Source organism: Tauraco erythrolophus, chromosome 2 (genome assembly GCF_009769465.1).
Source record: "Tauraco erythrolophus isolate bTauEry1 chromosome 2, bTauEry1.pri, whole genome shotgun sequence".
NCBI lineage: Eukaryota > Metazoa > Chordata > Aves > Musophagiformes > Musophagidae > Tauraco > Tauraco erythrolophus.
In genome coordinates, this window is record NC_141466.1 from 6078568 (window position 1) to 6098162 (window position 19595).

At 40.6% G+C, this 19595-nt stretch overlaps 1 protein-coding gene across 1 annotated transcript in view; it reads left to right on the forward strand.

Annotated features, from left to right (window-relative positions):
• Positions 1-19595, forward strand: part of MAP3K5 (mitogen-activated protein kinase kinase kinase 5) — a 112898-nt gene that overhangs the window by 54051 nt on the left and 39252 nt on the right. The window contains exons 7-10 of the mRNA XM_086632049.1: positions 2714-2884; positions 8312-8424; positions 15967-16126; positions 18434-18584. Of these exons, the coding sequence (XP_086488175.1) occupies positions 2714-2884; positions 8312-8424; positions 15967-16126; positions 18434-18584 (595 nt within the window). The remainder of the gene's footprint in view (positions 1-2713; positions 2885-8311; positions 8425-15966; positions 16127-18433; positions 18585-19595) is intronic.

Genomic DNA, 19595 nt, shown 5'->3' on the forward strand with positions numbered 1-19595 from the left:
TTTCTTTAACTTTCACACTGCCAAATTCCATTCCTCTTCCTTTAAGCATGAGTATTTGATTTGTCTTTCCATAGGTTTGCACTGTTTTTCCTATCAGTACCGAAATGGGAGCAAATAAGTACCCAGCAGTATTTTGCCTTTATAAAATAACGATTGTAACGTTGCTGTTTGGGCATTTGTGCTAAATTTGCTGCGGCATTTGTGCTAACTTAGACATCCTCATTCAAGTTTGAGTCCTGCTAGTGTTATGGAAACAGAAGGAGAAATTCCATCAAATGTCAGTCAGAAGATTTCATTATAGTAATAAATTTTCGCGTTCTCTGGTAATATGCACAAAATGTGCCGCATGCAGCAACATGTAACCCATTTGTTGTGTTAAATGAGAGCCAAGCCCAGGGTTGTTTTTTCCTAGGATACTAGATTGGGCAAGGCATTAAAAGAGGAGTTTTTCAGAGGAAATTACAGAGGTTTTCTGCTCCCTTGCTGTTATCACAATGTATGTTTTGCTATTGACGTTTAGAAGTGTAGATTAGGTGTCAGAAGGCATTGGAATTTTCAGATGCAGAAAGTGTCTACAGATCTTTCTGCTTCTCTCAAAGATTTGAATATTGTAATTCAGGTTCACTGAGGAGGCTCAAAACTGCATAGCCTGTTGAAGTGGTATCAAAAATATGTCGCAAGTAATTAGTTGAAAAAATAAACTTCCTGTTAAAACAAACAAAAAAATCAAAAAACCTATCTGCCATTGTCTTATCTCCATAAAACATCTGAGTCCTTTGTTGCTCTTTTATACCAGGTATATAAAGGTAGAAACACAGTGCCCTTTTTGTTCCTGCTTTGCCATATGTGTAGCTTTGCAAAGGAAATAATCCATCACATATCTGCCACTTCTACGTAGCCTTCACAAAAGTCACTAGGTGTACCTTGGAGTCCTAACAAGTTATTTATATCTCAAGGTCACCATTTTCGAAAATAAAGTCACCTTTGAAAACAGGACTTGACTAGTTCACTGGGGCACTAAAAGAACTGTAAAACTGCAGTATAAACTTTTCAGGCAGATTTTTACACTCTGTTGGTTCTGTTGGGACTTCTTGCAGACCGAAAGGTCTGGTTTCGTGGATATGACTGTAAGATGTAGCCTTTGAGGATATCTGGCATACAAAAAGTCTGCAAAGTACCTCCAAAGGAGTTCAGATTTTCCTCTCCCTCCCTTCTCCAGGTTGTAAATTCAACTGGAATCCACGACAGCCATGACAACGTTCATGCTTTGGTGTATGCCAAAAGGTGTTACTTGGGCTAATTGTAGCTTTCACCTTTTGGGAATATAGAGGGTGTTTTCTGAGCTAAGACAAGTCTAGAATACTCTGCATATCTGAATGTTTGCTGTGGAAGAAGATGTCTCTCTTACTTCTAATCCAGATCACTAGTATGGAAGGATGGAGCAGCTCAATTAGTCAGGATTAGTCTGGCCTAAATCAAGAGAGTGTGTGAGGCTGGGAAGAGGAGGCACTGGGTTTCCTTTGTCTTACCAGGCTGAGACATCAATAGAGGTTGGCCCAGCATGTAGACTTGCACACTCTATTTTTTTTTTTTCTCAGAAAAGCAGTTTATACCATCTGATTAAACAAGTGCTTTTGCTCTGTTTTCTTTATTATTTTTGTGATGATGCAAGTAACCTGTTCTTCCTCTATTACCCATTCTGCTTGATTTAAACCTTTTCCTCCACGTCACTTCCTTCTGGAGCTGCATACATGAGCTCAGAGCTCACAAGCTCAGGTGTCACTTAGAGTATACAGGCTCTGATCTCTCAGGTTTGACATTGACACTGCCTTTGCAGGTGTATCAAAACTTTGATATGTTCTTGTAAAGAGAAGAAAAAAAATCTATCACTTGTTTTGTTTTTTTTTTTTCTTTCTGAGGTAGCCTTCTCTTGCAAGCTTCTTCAACACAAAGCTTGCAAGACAGATTAAAAACCACTTTAATATATTCCCTGAATTCAAGTTATAACCACTCAAATATTACATGCAATTTCTCCAAAAGGATATAATACTCTCCCCAAACCACCAAAGAGTAGTTTTTGCTGAGAAAGAAGTCATCTACTTGTTCAGTACACAAATATGTAAAAAATTCTAAATTCTTGATAGTGAATGATATACATATCCAAACTCTGAGTCATCAGGAAGTGTCTAAAGCTTGCAATTATGTGATTTATTTGTCTGGAATATTTGTTAATATTACCTTATTGGCTTCACTTGCTAACCTTCCCTATCATGGGAATTCAGTCCGGTTTGTGCTTTTTTTTTTTAGCTTCACATTCAAAATGTATATATATATAAAAAAAATCACAAACACAAGATGGATTTTTTTTTTTTTCTTTAAAGCATGAATTACTCTGAAAGAAATATTAGATAGGAAACTTAGGTTCATATCTTTCTGTTTGGTAAGAAAGTAACACATGATCTTTCTAAGAATTCTTCTTGAGGCTCTTGTTGCTGTTGTCAGTGCTTTGCTCTAGCTGATGCTTCATGAGAGAAAACATGTTTGGGAGCTTTCATAAAGGTGTGCTATGATATTAAGGAAAACAAAAAAGAAAGAAGGGGAGGGAAAATGTGTATATATAATATAATCCATTGTGTCTAGAAGCACATTTTACATGGATGAAGTCATGCATATATGTTCAAACGTGGTCATGGTTATTTTTATTTTTTAATAGACGAAATCTTCCTGGAGACAGACAAAAAGCTCTAGAAATTATGATTCCTCTGGTAGAACAGGAAGACCAAGTAGCTTCAGATATGTATTGCCTGGTTGGTCGAATTTACAAGGACATGTTTTTGGAATCTGGGTTCATAGATACAGAAAGCAGGGACAAAGGAACGTTCTGGTGAGTACTGTTTTTCTGGTCTATGGCCTTTTGTTAGCTTCAGGAAAACATATTCTTGTGTAAGGAATATTTCAACTGTTTTTCATTCCAAATATTTGGCATCCTTAAGGGATACACTGAATCTTCTAATCTTCTTTGCTTATTTGTTAAGAATGAGACATTTACATTGTTCAGATCTGGTTCTGTGAGGTTCCTGAAGTGCCACAGAGACTTGGAAGTTTTAGGTAGCTTTCAGTGTGTGTTTTCCTCCTTTCTCCCAAATGTGAGGTCTCTTGTTGACTGTATCATTCTTAGGAATCTGGGCCAGACAGTAATCCGCTGTGAATCAGTTGGCATGTCTGTAATCTGATAGACATTAGCTGGGCTTAAAGGTGCTGAGGTTTAACTCTGCACTGATGCTTAGGAATGTACCATTCTGTCTGGTTTTGACTTCCATGCTCACAAGAAAAATAACTGTTCCAAGCTCATGCTGGCAAAGGTTTTGTCATCCCATCGTCACCATATAATATATGCATATTACAGTGGATTACAACGTTGTAAATTGTCAAAGAAGCACATAATAGACTAGACAAATTCTTATCTTAATTTTAGAGGCAAGTATCATGTTTTTTGTTGCTTTTGAAATGCACTAAAACGCTGCTATGTGGAATAGGTTAAAAAAAATAGTTTTTATCTCTTATCTATCAGGCTTTTAATTCTCAAAAGTGATGTACTTGAAATGGAGGCACTGGATACCATCCTAGACTTCTGTCAGGATGAGCTGCTTTTCTCCATTATAATTCCAATGAGGATATGGATAATCTATGTTTATGTATCCTGCAGATCAGATGCTAGTTCTGGTCTTGTGCTCATCAGCTGCCTGTTGGAAGTAATTGCTTAGAATGGAAAGCTTTCTTCTCCCTTCTTCATTTTTCACTTGTTTTCAGTAAACTTCAGATTAGAACTGTCTTTGGTAAAAGATAAGATATGGTTGTTTACCATTTATGGCCTCAGAATACAAGTACAGTTTATAATTGCTGGTCATGCTTTGCAGTTCTGCAATGCTTACTGGATATTTTTATGCTGCGTTCCTATTATTTGGACATCTTTACTGTCATCATCCTCCCCTTCATGATTTTTGGATTGAAGAAAAACTGTATTTCCTCTAAGGCAAAACCCATAACAAATGTTCAAGATCCTGTTTTTTAAAAAATATTTTGCTAGTGTCATGAACTAATATAAAAAGAAAACCGTAGTCCTGTATACAAATACTAGGCATTACCACAGGCTAAACAGAAATTACTTCTGCTGTTGTACATCTTGCTTTTTCTTCATTCATAGTGCCTTATGAACAGATAAACTCTGAGATTTTCAACATTATTATAATTGTTCTTAGTTCAATTGAGATAATTATTTCTAGGATATTTCATGTAGCCATTTTAACACACTTTTAATAGATGCATCTTAGCAGTCATGATGTTCATACGTTTGATGAGGGAAAGTGATTGCAGTCAGGCATACCAGCCAGGGAAAGGACATCAGGCTGACAGCTCCTGGCAGCAGGGTAGGATGCTGACCGGCCGGCTCCTAAACAATCCCTGATGTCTCTGGCAAGTGAGGCCCCACACAGACTTCTCCGTGCACCTGCTGCTGTAGAACGAGGTGATCTCTGAGTCGAGCTGGAGCTTGGCTGGAAGCTGTACCGGATGGGCCAGTTGCTTTTGGTTTGTACTTTATGCTGGATACTGATTTGAATTCTAGTGTTAGTCATACAGCAGGCTTGACGTGGTTGAAGGGTTGACTCATAAGTCAGTGAAGGGTTCTTGGGAAGGAGCAGACCTACTCTGGTGCTACAGCAGGCCACAGTGAGGGAAGGTGTGTGCAGGAACAATGTCCCCTTGATAGGGTTACTTTCTGTTGAGATAAAGGTGCTTATATCAGTCTTGGAGAAGTCAGGATATAGGAGAAGCATGGTGAATTGCATAAGATAATAAGAATTTGGCAGCAGAGCCAAAGCATTGGTTTTGCAACAGCTAGTGATGTCAAGGTAGTTTGGGCTATTAAAAAAAAAAAAAAGAGAGGAAAAAACCAAACCACAAATGCCTGCCAACAACTAGGCAGGCAGTGTGCTTTCTGGAAAACTAAAAAACAGAGTAGAAGACATCTTTCTTATAAATATGAGATAAGAGAGGAAAAATTAATTATTAACTGCCAGTTTCTTGTTGCATGCTGACAGTGTAAATCAGACTTAGCAAATTGATACCAAAGCTATCAATTCTTTTTTTTCAAATCTTTTCACTGCTACCTCCCTAATTCCATGTCTGGACTGCAGCATTTTCCTAAATGTCAGCTTTCAATTTCTTGATCGTAAATCCTATCAGCTAAGCCAGCCTCTACTTTGTAGGCAGACTTTTAAACCTTACTGCCTTTCTACGATACTGCACGGGTTTCTCCAGTGGTATTTGGGGCATGGCAACGTAAAGAAACTGCACCAGTCGGATTTAAATCAGTTCAGTCAACAGATGCGACTTTTGAGTTGTTTGGGAAACCATGAATAACTTTGTTCAGAATTACTATTACATGTTAATTTTTTGTTTTTCTTTTTCATCTAAATTTTTGCTGTCCAGGCTATGTGGATATAAGGCAGACTTAAGAATGTCAGCACAGGATTGCACCAAATATAAAATTACACTTTTGGTTGTAACAATTTAGGAGAGGTAAATAGGACTACAGACGTCCAAGATACTAGTGTTTCTTGGGGTGAATAGCATGTAAAGATGACTAGAAAAATGAATTTCTGCTGTGGGGATGAGAGATTTGGAAGCGGCTTGGAAAGAAAAGGCACAACCCAGGAACAGAAATTCCCGGAATGCCCTATCTGGTCTACTGGGCACAGGTGGCAAGGTCTTGGCAGCGGGGGACTGCAGAGGTGTCCTTTGTGAGGAGAGACCTGGCACTGCCCTATGTTGGACACAACCAGTTCCAGCCAGCTCCAATGGACTCATCACTGGCCAGAATTGAGCCCGTCAGCAGTGCTGGTGGTGCCTCAGTGATAAAATAGTTAAGAAGGTGGGGTTTTTTTTTGTTTTTTAGGGCTGTTTTGCCAATTGCTCCTGCAAGCAGGAGCTATTTTGTAAACTTAAGCTCATCTCCGCCTCCTTTGCCTGTATGATTAGCATTGTTCACAGCACAAATGTGCCCACCTGTTGATATCCATGAGAAATGCTTATTTTATCTTTAAATTTTGAAGTTTGGTATGTATCTGTCCAAGAACTAGAGAAATTTGAGAAGTTATGCCAGAAATTAGATATTCTGGAGCAAAACAAAGTGAAAGTACAGAGTCTTTTGAACTGGAACAAAAATACTTGCTGTTGAGATTTTTTTCTTCTTTTCTCTCAATTATTCTGTCAGTCTTTCTTCTCTCCTTTTCCTGATACTGCATGAGGATTGTAGCATGAAGGATCTCTAGGGCAGAAAAGAGAATCCGATTCCCAAAGCTGCTGTGTCTCCAAACAGATTAAACCAGCCAATGGGTCTCTTTTAGCTGTATGTGCTTAGAATCAATGAGTGTTGTCCAGTTTGATTGGCAGGCTTTTATGGGATTGGGAGTGGGTTTGTGGAGTGGTTATTTTAGTGAGCAAAAATGTTTTGTTTGTACTTCCTTGTTTTTTTGTAACTCACAGTACAAGAGGAAAGGCAGATGATGAAAGATAAGAAATAGTCTCTGCTCATCATGCCTTTTGTTATTTCAGAGGGCTGGCTAATGGTTAAAATTCTTTGGAGGTGGGAAACTGGAGTGTAGCAAGAGTACATATGTGGCAGATTGAAGAGGAGCCTGTCTTGCAATTTCAGAAAGCAGAGCTTATGTTAAAGGATTCAAAGTCTTGAATCATTAGAGCAGGAAAAAATAACAAACAGAAAAAGAAAAAGAAAAAGTAGCCATATTTTTGCCCTGCTAGGATCAAAATGTCTTGGCTCTACTTACATGTCAAAGCGTGGTCTGGAAGATAAATCCTTACTTTTTTGCATAGATTGTTTTTCTTTCCTTCCTTATATATTCGTCTCGCAACATGCTTCACTTTTTTGTGTATAATCCATTTGTTTGCCTGGGTTTTTCCCAGCCTTTTGAAAGTAATTTTAAACTCCATTGCTTTTACTGTAGCAGAGATGTGTGGACTGAATCTCCTGTGCTCCTTAACTCACATATGGTAGTCTTAGAATCATAGAATGGTTTGGGTTGGAAGGGACCTTAAAGATCATCTAGTTCCAACCCCCCTTGCCTTCTCCTTACAGAGAAGTGTGTGTGTGTATATGCATATACACTTATAGATATATACGTATGTATTTATGCAACCACACATGTTCTTACTCTCCAGAACAAGTTTAAAGCACTGTAGATTTGCTGTCACTGTTGTCACCGCAACTTGCATTGCCAGCATGAGGGTGACGTGTGCTGTGTTTGTGTGAAGCCCCTGGCCGCCTTTTAAGACAATATTTGGGCTAGGTGAATGCCACTGCTGTTCTTGCTCACTTTCTCTTGAGGAGAATCAACATAGCATCATAGAATGGTTAGGGTTGGAAGGGACCTCAAAGATCATCTAGTTCCAATCCCCCTGCCATGGGCAGGGAAATCCTCCACTACACCAGGTTGCCCAAAGCCTCATCCAACCTGGCCTTGAACACCTCCAGGGATGGGGCAGCCACAACTTCTCTGGGCAACCTGTTCCAGTACCTCACCACCCTCAATGTAAAGAATTTCTTCCTTATATCTAACCTAAATCTGCCCTCTTTCAGTTTAAATCCATCGCCCCTTGTCCTATCACTACACAGTCTTGTAAAAAGTCCCTCTCCAGCTTTCCTGTAGGTCCCCAGTATAGTACTTTTAAAATGTGAATAGTCTCATAAGGACAATGACAATGAGACACTCAGCAAATAAAAAAATTTGGAGGTGAAGTCATAGCTAAATATGTTCTTGTCTTGCTTGTTTTTGTGCTTATGCATTTCAGTACACTTGTATGTCACTGTAGCACATCTGCAATCGAATCTAAGGTTTCAAGTCAGTGAAAATTCGTATATTTAAGAGTAAATTAAAGAGTCCATTAATAAACATAGCTGTGAAACAAGTCTCTTACAAGATGATAGGATTATTTTTTTTTCTTTGATATCAGTGCAAAATTGCAAATCTGTTAAGAAACTACAACTTTGCTGGGATGGATGAGTAGTGTCTGTGCCTACTGTGTAAGGGGAAAGGAAATGGGAGAGGATGTATAAATAACAAACTCCTAAAAATAACCACAAAGCATGTGTGGAAAACAGTGAAATATTTTTGCTTCCATGGATTCTTGCTGTGTAAACAGAAGATAAGCACTTAAAGTACCTACAAGTATAATTATGTCCCTATTAGATCGCATTATTTGGAAAGTAAACTTGTATGTTTGTTTTTTCTAGGTTCAAGAAGGCGTTTGAGTCAGAGCCAACGTTACAGTCAGGAATTAATTATGCAGTACTCCTCCTGGCAGCTGGACATTCCTTTGATACTTCTTTTGAGCTGCGGAAAGTTGGTAATTATAGCTTGCAAATTCCCAGTGAAATCGCGTTCTAGTGAAAGTACTGACACTGCCCACTGCAACAGGGGAAAAAATCTGATGGTTGTATATGAATGTTTTGATAGTGAATATTTAAGTTGACCTCCCACCACCACTGATCCCACCTGATTGCAGGTGAGTGCTGTCATGAAGACCTGTTTCCAGACTCAAGGTCTTCACTGGTCAATGAAAACTGACAGCCCTTCTTTGCAGTGGCATCGTTTGTGTGAAATGGGAACACTGGAAGGGGGAATTCAGTTCCAGTTAGCATTCTTTAAAACAAACAAAGCCTCGTGTAGAACTGTAGGAAATATGAACAAAAAGCCCATCCTAAGAGAGGGGAACATGTGTTTGGTTTGAGCTTGGGACAGACTTAGAGAAGAATGTTTTTCTCTTCAGATGCTTTATTTGAGATTTCCTGAATCTATATTCATAGAATCACAGAGTGGTTTGGGTCGGAAGGGACCTTTAAAGATTACCTAGTCCAGCTCTCCTGCCATGGGCAGAGACATCTTCCACTAGATCAGTTTGCTAAACCTGACCTTGAACACTTCCAAAGATGGGGCATTCACAACTTCCCTGGGCAACCTGGTGTCTCACCACCCTCACTGTACAAAATTTCTTCCTTAAGAAGGGAGAATTAAGGTGTCTGTTTTGTTTGTGATTTTGCTGGATTTGAGGAGAGCGCAAAGTCAAGATTAGTCAGTAATCCTTTCAGGGAAGATATGGGAGAAAGCGCTGAGTGTTATAATATGTAGTAACATATCCTTGCTAACTGGTGTTCCTCTCCATGAATTCATATAATTCTTGACTTATTGTAAAGTCTTTTTTGTCCTCTTATCTCCTGAGGAGGTTGTGAAGTGAGAAAGAAGCAATGTTCTTCACTACACGGCCTGTTTCTGCAATGAGCCGCTGCTTTAGTTCAGAAGTTAGGTGAGCACTGGGTGTCTGACAGTCGTTTTCTCGATAGAAGCTTTTTGAGTGTGAAGCTCGGAGAGAGACGGCTGCTTTCACATAGAAACAGAAGTGAAACTGAAGTTCTCTGCTGTGATTGAAGGTGCTGATTTGGCTGTGATGGGCTGTGTAGGGTCGCCCCACCTACTGTGTTTGCCCTTCTGTGAGTGGGTGAGGTTTTGCCTTTCGAGTCAGATGGAACGCTTTCATCATCTACACTGAAATTTGAATTCTTGTGCCAGTGTAGGAGGTAAAAATATGTATGTTTTGTTTTCTACATAGCGTTCGTAAATATTCACTCAGCTGGCCTAATTTTAAATTAGATAGCTTAGCGAAGCTGGGCTATACTTATTGTACAGTTTGTTTTGAATACTTCCATTTTAAAGAAACTTCTCAATGGTACGCAGGCTACAGCCAACTAGATTTGGACAAATAAATCATACTGGTGAAATCTGGGTGTTATTAGTAGTGATCAGATGTTTGGTATTAACTCTTGAGTTTGTCCAGTGTCGTTTTCCCTATGGTTCATATGGAGAATGTTGCAGAAATTAAGGTACTTTATTACTTAAGGTACCATCCATGACTGATGAAAGATTTAGTGGAGAAATATCCAGTAGCTGTTTGGTGGAAGATTTGGTTTATTTTGGTGGTTTTTCTTAAGCTGTTGCTGTGCCACTCTCTCTTATGTAAACATTTAGTTGATGTCTGCTGAAAACCCTTGATACAACAACCTCTCCTGTTATCTACTAGTGTCTATCTTTCTTATTTTATTATGGAAATATTGTAAAAATACTTTAAGCCCCAGATTGACTTAGCTATTTTGAAACAAGATTTCAAATACATATATAATATGTATGACACCCTGTGTGTGTCATTGGTTATTGATTTCTTGGTGATAAGACTCTGGTCACTGTTGATGCAACAAGGTTTGGCTAGCTTGGGTTGTGCTAGATTCTGAGGATAATTTAGTATTTTCTTCATCTAGGACTAACATTAATGTTTTAAACAAAAATAAGCAAAACCACAGAGGTGATCTGCAAAAACGTTTTGATTTTTTTCCTGTCTCAGGAATCTCTTCCATGTCATTCTTTTGATGTTATTCCTTGTTTAGATGTGTGTGTACAAGACCGTTCCTTAGCAGTAGTTAGATTTGCCTGGTAGTGCTTTCAGTTTGGTGTCCACCCACAATGTTATCTGTAGCACATAGAAATTTGAGGAAGTCTGTCTTCTGGTGGGAGATGAGGAGAGAGGTCAGAGCAAGCTGGCTGAAGTTCAGTCCAGGCTATATGGAAATTATATTGGTAGGTTGGGAAAGGCTAAGGTCGCTGACATCACTTCAGAGGGTACATGAGGCTGTAATTATAAGATATATAGCTGATTACATTGGCAATAATGTAATAACTCCAGTAAAATTAAGAATAAATCCAGTATCCAAGAGAATTTTTACTGATCTGCATCAAATCAGAAAATTGCCTTCTAAAAGTTCTAATCTCTACTTGTCAGATAATAGTTCACAACTAAATGATCATGTGAGGCATTAATGAAAATCCTCCTTCTATTTCTGAATAGTATGGCTTTTTTAACTGTACAAAATTGCAGAACTTTTAGACCAAAACAGAAATGTGCTGCTTTGCATTGACTGTAATCATCTCTGCAGGCTGTGCAACTTAGGCAGACAAAGGACTCTGTAGTATGAATTTTTCTGTCAATATTTGAGCAAGGAGAGCCGTTAATTTTACAAAGCCTTCATAATAATATTTAACTGGTAATATCTACTTACTGTGTCTTATTTTCTTCACAAGCTGTGGGTATGTTCTTGGCATTATAAAAAAAAATGTTTTTTCTGGCATTAGTGGTTCCTCTCTTTTGGCTCATTTATTTTTAAGGCGAAATATTTTTGATAAAATATACTGGAATTCAGCTGCTGTTTTTTTTTCTCCCCCTGTGAATGCCAAGTTTATAATGGAAGGAGAAAATGTCTTGACTTGGCTTGGATTTTCCTATGCTCTCAAAAAACTTTTAAAAATGGTGAAATAAAAATAAACTAGAGAAGAGAAATTGCATGAAGAGAACACAAACTCAGAGTGAAATTCATGAAGGTGTTCATTTTGCATGTTTGCATAGAAAGTTGTTTTTGTTCCTCCACCCCCCAAAAAAGACCAAATCCACTGGAAAACAAAACCAAACCTCTATAAATTAGAGCTATAGTCTTTTGAACCTATTGCTAATGTCTTAATGCAACTGCATTTTTCCAGCCCACCTGTCAGGGATAAGTTTGTAGATGAGCTTTGTAGAGGAAAGTCAGCAAACTAGAGTGAGTTTTAGTACTGGGTTCCTCATCTTTCTTAGAAAAATTTGATGAGAGACTGATGTTGTCTGCTCTAAGGTAATAGGATCCACTTCACAGGATACTTGGGTGGAACATCCAGGCTATGTAACAGTAATAATTCCCAAGCTTTGGTGTCCTCAGATATCATTGGTGCTACGCATCCATCCTTTCTCCCACTGTCTTCCTATAGCTCTCCCTTATTGCTTGAGCTGCGACTCAAAATCCCTGCTGTCACCAGTCTTACCCTCCTAGCAAGCCCTTCTCCCTGCCACGCTAGTCCCAATCCCTCCCCATGTGAGCCACACTTTTCATCAAAACCACACAGTCAGTGTGTACCTTGCTTGGGCTCTGTTCCCACGTCTAGGGTGCTGCAGGGTTCACAGAATCACGGAATATTAGGGATTGGAAGGGACCTCAAAGGAGGAGGGCCACGAAGATGATAAGAGGGCTGGAGCACCTGTCCTATGAGGACAGGCTGAAAGAGTTGGGGCTGTTCAGCCTGGAGAAGAGGAGGCTCCGGGGTGACCTTATAGCGGTCTTCCAGTACCTCAAGGGGGCCTACAAGAAAGATGGGGAGAGGCTGTTCAGGAGGGCCAGTTGTGATAGGACAAGGGGTAATGGTTTTAAAATAGAGGGAGGTAGATTCAGGTTGGATATTAGGAAAAAATTTTTTACCATGAGAGTTGTAGAACACTGGAACAGGTTGCCCAGAGAGGTGGTGGATGCTCCATCCCTGGAGACGTTCAAGGCCCGGTTGGATGAGGCCCTGAGCAACCTGATCTAGTTGGAGATATCCCTGTTCCTTGCAGGGGGGTTGGACTAGATGACCTTTGAAGGTCCCTTCCAGCCCTAACGATTCTATGATTCTATGATTCTATGATCTAGTCCAATTGTGATGGGAGTGTTGCTGCAGGTGCAGTGGAACATGGTGGGCCGTGTAAGCCTGTGAACCAGAGACCGGTGCTGCTGCCCGCTGTGACAAATAGCTCGTGATAGCTTGTCAGCATCACTGCACTGCGAGTGCCAGCACCCGGTGCTCAGCGAAGGCCCTCTGCACAGTGAAATTGCTCCCTTTCCCCTTCCTCCCAGCAAAGGTATACCTGTCTGAAATGGTTCTTGTATCCCTATGATACGAATTCCTTATTTCCCTCGTGATGAGGTCACATTCAAAGCCTGTGAGAGTTACTAGATTCATAGATTCATAGATTTCTAGGTTGGAAAAGACCTTAGAGATCATCGAGTCCAACCATCCCTAATCCCCATTAAACCATATCGCTAAGTAGATCATCCACCCTATTCTTAAACACATCCAGGGATGGAGACTCAACCACCTCCCTGGGCAGCCTATTCCAGTGGCTGACAACCCTTTCAGAGAAGAAATACTTCCTAACATCCAACCTGAATCTCCCCTGACTAAGTTTATGCCCATTTCCTCTTGTTCTATCACCCATCACTAATGTAAAGAGCCCTTCCCCTACCTCCCCACCATCTTTTCTCAAGTATTTATAGGCCGTAATCAGGTCTCCCCTCAGCCTCCTCTTCTCCAGGCTAAACAGCCCCAACTCCCTCAGCCGCTCCTCATAAGTTTTATTTTCCAGCCCCTTGACCAGTTTAGTTGCCCTTCTTTGGACTCCCTCCAGGAGCTCAATATCTCTCTTAAAGCGAGGGGCCCAAAACTGGACACAATATTCCAGGTGCGGCCTCACCAGTGCCGAGTACAGGGGCAGGATCACTTCCCTGCTCCTGCTGGTCACACTATTCTTGATACACGCCAGTATCCCATTGGCCTTTTTGGCCACCTGGGCACACTGCTGGCTCATATCAAGCCGGTAGTCAACCAAGACCCCCAGGTCCTTCTCCGCCAGGCAGCTCCCCAGCCACTCCTCCCCGAGCCTATAGCGATGCTTGGGGTTTTTGTACCCCAAGTGAAGGACTCTGCACTTGGCCTTATTAAAGCTCATGCCATTGGCCTCAGCCCAACGATCCAGTCTGTTCAAATCCCTCTGAAGGGCCTCCCTACCCTCGAGCAGATCGACACAGCCTCCCAGCTTGGTGTCGTCCGCAAATTTACTGAGGGTACATTCAATCCCCTCATCCAGGTCAGGTGTCTATCTGCTCGTGTACGTTGCTGTCGTGTGCAAGCAAATGTTTTAGGCATTCTAGCAGAGCCCTTCAGCCTTTGAGGAGATTGCTGAGTAGTATTGCTCTAGGGTCCTGGGAGATATTTTTTTTTTTTTCCATTTACTATGTTGTGTGGATAGTGTGTAGGTCTTGGTTTCTAGAACCCCATTGAAGTTGAACATATTTAACACAAATTTCTCCTTTCTGTCCTACACCGACAAGCGTAGGTTACATTCTCAAGCGTCTCTTGACAATGTGCATATGTATAAAATCATAGAATCATAGAATGGTTAGGGTTGGAAGGGACCTCAAAGATCATCTAGTTCCAACCCTCCTGCCATGGGCAGGGACACCCTTCACTACACCAGGTTGCCCAAAGCCTCATCCAACCTGGCCTTGAACACCTCCAGGAATGGGGCATCCACAACTTCTCTGGGCAACCTGTTCCAGTACCTCACCACCCTCAATGTAAAGAATTTCTTTCTTATGTCTAACCTAAATCTGCCCTCTTTCAGTTTAAATCCATTTCCCCTTGTCCTATCACTACACGCCCTTGGAAAAAATCACTCTCCAGCTTTCCTGTAGGCCCCCTTTAGGTACTGGAAGGCTGCTATAAGATCACCCCGGAGCCTTCTCTTCTCCAGGCTGAACAGCCACAACTTTCTCAGCCTGTCTTCATAGCAGAGGTGCTCCAGCCCTCGGATCATCTTCGTGGCCTCCTCTGGACTCATTCCAGTAGCTCCATGTCCTTCTTGTGTTGGGGATAGCTTAAAGCCTTGCAGAGCTGATCTATAGAGATGGTGACTGCTGTATGTAACTGAGAGAGGTGATGTACATCATATCTCAGTCTGATCTGAGATGTTTTGTACAATCTGTTGCATTTTTTTCTCTTCAGGAATAGCTAGACAAACTTCTTTCTCAAGAAGCAAACAAATAATGTTTTTGTATGATTTAAGCATTATTATGTTCTGTATGTTACTCAAGCATGGCAGTCTCTTGTTAGCAAGAGAGCACAAAGGGTGAAATACAGATATTAAGTAGGCTGTAGACCACTTAGATGCAGTTTCATGTTTTAAAACCTTTTATTGTCTGATGTTGATTACATAAAGCTGTGAACAATGTCGGAAAACAAAATGAATTTTGTAGACTGAAATGTAGCTAATGTCGTGATACCCATTTTGATAAGATTGCTGCTTCCAGCATGAAGTTTATTCTGCTAGCTGCTTAAGGAAGGTTAAGGAAAAAATAAAGATCAACAGTTGCTTTGAAACTTCTTGTGAATACTCAGCCTTAATATCAAGGACAATGGAAGGTGATGTGGGAGGGAAACTTGTCATAGTGGAGTAGTGTGGGAAAAGTGAATAAAAGACTGTGGTGAAGAGGCTTGTTTTGTAGGCTGCAGATTATTTTATTTGCAGGGGATGGTGTAGCATATCTCATGTTAGCTATAAATGTGTAGCAGCTAATACAAACTAAAAATCATCCTGAATGCCACAGGGAAACTTGTAGTTCTCAGAACTAAGTCAAAATAAAACCTGAGGCTCTCCGTAGTCTTGAGTTGCTGAGGGACTTATGAATATTAATAGATGTCTTTCATTGGGGTAGGACTTGCGGCAATTAAAAGAACATCACTGCTGGAAGAAGCCCAATGGATCATCTGTTCCTTCTGCATGGGACCTTGTCTATAAAGGTAAGTTTGGGGCTTGGGGCTTGTAAGTCAAAAAAACAAAGCGGAAAAAAACATAATAGGTGCCTTATTCAGCATCTGTTAAGTTTTTACAGCTATGTTGTGTAGCCTGAGGCCCCAATTTACCTTTACAGATGAGGTCCATGCAAGAACATAGGTAATCTGGCCTTGTCCTGACAGTGATGTCTTAGAGTTCCTTTCTTGAGAAGCCTTTAGGAAGAGGGGGAGGGAAAAAAAAAATAATCTGCTACCGCTTAGGGTGTTTGGAAGGCATATAACATTAACTGGTAAGTATGATTTTCATCTTACTTCATTAAGATGGAGAGGCTACAGTAACTTAAGAAATTAATGCATTTCAAATCAGGGAAATGGTTATTTTAAAACTGCGTTAATACATTCCCGTAACCGATTATTCTTTTTACTACAGGAGTAAAGATCAGCAGCCTGCTTGGTAAAAAGGGGAGCTTGGAGAAACTGCAGAGCTATTGGGAAGTGGGATCTTTCTTGGGGGCCAGTATGTTGGCTAATGACCATATAAGAGTGATCCAGGCTTCAGAAAAGCTGTTTAAACTAAAGGCACCGGCATGGTAAGGTGATAAATGAGATCACGTACGTTGCTATGTGTTAAAACACTGGACTCCTTCAGCTTTCCAGTTAGACAGGAGATTGGTTTTGGTTTTTTAACAGATTTTGCTGTCTGTATGTTGTTTCACTGCACTTTCACCCAGACAAGGGACACTCTTCCCCTGTTGCCCTTATTCAGGAACAGATTTGATAGGAGTCTTCAGTTTGTCTGAGAAGGGCAGATTCACCTTTGGCTCCAGGCTTTTCTGAGGGCAAGGGGGAAGGGAGGAATTGCTTGTAGGCACTGAACATCATTGGTTATATTGCGGAAGAGAAGTGGTAGTGGCATGTGGGTTTAGTCATAACTGCCTGAAAGTTTTTGGGAATGCAGACAGCTTGACTAGAGAGGCATGGAGATACCTTGGAACGCTGACCTGGTTATTGCCCCTACCAGCTGTTTTAGACTACCAGCTGTTTTAGGAACTTGGACACAAATGAGCTGTGTGGTGCAAGTTGCATCTCATTATGATTGAGAATAGTGCAGATTAAAGTCCAATTAACAGAAAGGTTATAAATATAGGGTTGTCAGCCACTGGAAAAGGCTGTCCATGGAGGTGGTTGAGTCCCCATCCCTGGATGTGTTTAAGAATAGGGTGGATGAACTACTTAGGGATATGGTTTAATGGGGATTAGGGACGGTTGGACTGGATGATCTCTAAGGTCTTTTCCAACCTAGAAATCTATGAAATATATGAAATATAGGGTTAAAGACAACCCTGTAGGCTCCACGTCTGTTACACAAAGACCAGGAGATGTGTACTCTGACAGCAGGCTCCTGGCACCTATTCGGTGTTGGATATAGGCAGCGAGTAAGGACCAGTCACCTACTCATCAAGGGTTGAGATCCTGTTAGATATGGAGAACCAAGATTCCTTTCTGACTAAAAAAGTAGTCACTGCCAATTGGAAGAGTGTATATATCAGCCTATGTATTTTCATCTTTGATAAAGTCTGGAAAGTGTCTCCAAAAGCTGATCAGAGGCGAGTGTATGTATGCGTGCTAAAATATGGAAATGCTGAACTTCTGTATCGATGTAAAATAGGAAAGTGTCAAAATGAAGAGCTCTAATTTTCTGAGCAAATATTTTATAAATGCTGTTTACAGGGTAGTTATCTGCAAGGTTTTCCATTTTTACTGTGTGCATGTATTACTGAGAATCTGCATAGCACTCCCTGGAAGTCTCCTGGTGTAGTTTTGTGGAGTTTATGAATGCCTGATTGTCAGGCTTTTATGCACCAGTGCTTTTGGGGTTTAAGTCTGTGGATTAAACTCTGAAAATGCAGCACACTTATTTGCGCTTCAGGAAGGATTTCTCCTGTGAGCAATTCCTTCCCAGTCTGTTGCCTGCTGTTCAGCAGAGCCCGCTTGGTGTGGGGAAGTAGATACAGTACCTTAAGCTGGATATCCCCTTGGCCTAAGAAGGATGATTAGAAAATGCACCACTATGGAACTGTTCCCAAAAGGCTCTCTGAAATTACATTATACCTTCTTGGCATAAACCTGGAAACAAACTTTCCAGGAATAGTCTAATTGCAATAAAGTGATAGCAGTGATAAATCCTCTTTGAGCGTGTGTATCTCGTTGGTGTCGAATTTGTAAAAATTGCATAAAATTATGTTTACAACTTTTTTTTTCAAAATGCCAAGAGGAAGCAATGTAATGAGAAGCCCCAGAAGGTAGAACTGGATGAGAGAGGGATGAGAGCTGCGTTTAGGGCAGATCTTCAGCGCTGCCGTTGTCCTTCTCTAGCGATGCCAAAAGACTCCTTAGTGTAGCTGTTGCTGTCTTTATAGGAAAATCAGTTCCAGAAGCATCATGTTTTAGAAATCTGTTAAACAACAACCAATGCAGATACAATACAAAAGACAGAACAGAGTAGAGAGTTAAACTAGTGGACTTTTGCCTGAGTTTTTGAGGTTGGTTGCTACTGAAACAAGTTTGACATGGGCTCACTTTGGTCCATAGGTAGAGGACTTAGCTATTTCATGAAGCTTTCATGGTTTAGGGTAGGAAATAGTATATGGGATCAGGAATGTATGCAGGAAGGAGTGTCCCAGAACTCATTTGTACTTCAGGTCACTAACACAGCAGTTACATTTCCAGTTCTACATGGGGAATTGCTGTTGTTCAAAGCAATCCTAGAGAACTGAAATCTTACCAGCTGCCTTGGTGTTGTGATGGTGAATGCTTCAGTTGTGATTAAACACAGAGACAATATTGTTTACAAATTGTTTTAAATTTACGATCTATGTATGCTTGAATGATCACAGGTACCTGAAGTCTATTGTAGAGACTATTTTGATATATCAGCATTTTAAGAAACTGACTCCAGAACATACGGCCAAACAGGAACTCGTGGACTTCTGGATGGACTTCCTTGTTGAAGCCACAAAGACAGATGTGTCTGTAGTTCGATTTCCAGTAAGTGATTTTTTTGTTGTTGGTTTTTGGAGTTTTTTAAATAAATTGTGACATGAAGGAAAGGAACACAAAACACAGCTTGTTTTTAGATTGCTAGACAATCAACTGCTTGTCCAGAAGAAACGTATTTGACCTGCATATTAGATGAGTTTTAATTGGTCGCACATGGGGTCAATAGTAGTAGTAGGGTCTGCTACAGACCACCAGAAAGCCAATCATATCCTGGGCTGCATCAAAAGCAGCGTGACCTGCAGGTCGAGAGAGGGGATTCTGCCCCACCTGCTCACTTGGCATACTGTGTTCAGCTCTGGAGTCCCCAACACAAGAAGGACATGGAGGTGCTGGAACGAGCCCAGAGAAGTTGTGGCTGCCCCATCCCTGGAAGTGTTCAAGGCCAGGTTGGATGAGGCTTTGGGCAACCTGGTGTAGTGGAGGATTTCCCTGCCTATGGCAGGGGGGTTGGAACTACATGATCTTTGAGGTCCCTTCCAACCCGAACCATTCTATGATTCTATTATTCTATGATTTAATCTATCTTTTACTTGAAGATTCTGGTTTTTCTTTCACTTATTCCAGGAAATTTTCTGTAATCTAGCTGTCAGCCTCTTGCAGTGGTGCTTGTTGCTTTTGAGAAAATAATTTGATCTAGTGGCTACAGTTCACAGCGGTCTAAATCCAAAGCAGTTCAGTCTAGCTGTAGGTTGATATGTTTTTCCGATTTATCCAAATGTGCTTTTGTCAAAAGGTGGTAAAAGTATGCCACGAACCCTGTCCTCGTGGGAGATGGACGTTGTTGAATGGCATTGCAAGAGAAGGAATTGTGACAAAAAGATTTCAAAATCTGGTAGTTGTCAGAGAAATCATTTGGAAAATTATCGTATGTGCTACCAATTGATGCATAACAGCCTTACATAAAAATCTAAATTAAAATTGGCCGTTTGGTTTTTTTTTTAAGATTAAATTACTGTGAGCTGTACCAAACTTGCCCAGTACCTAAAATTTTACCTTGAG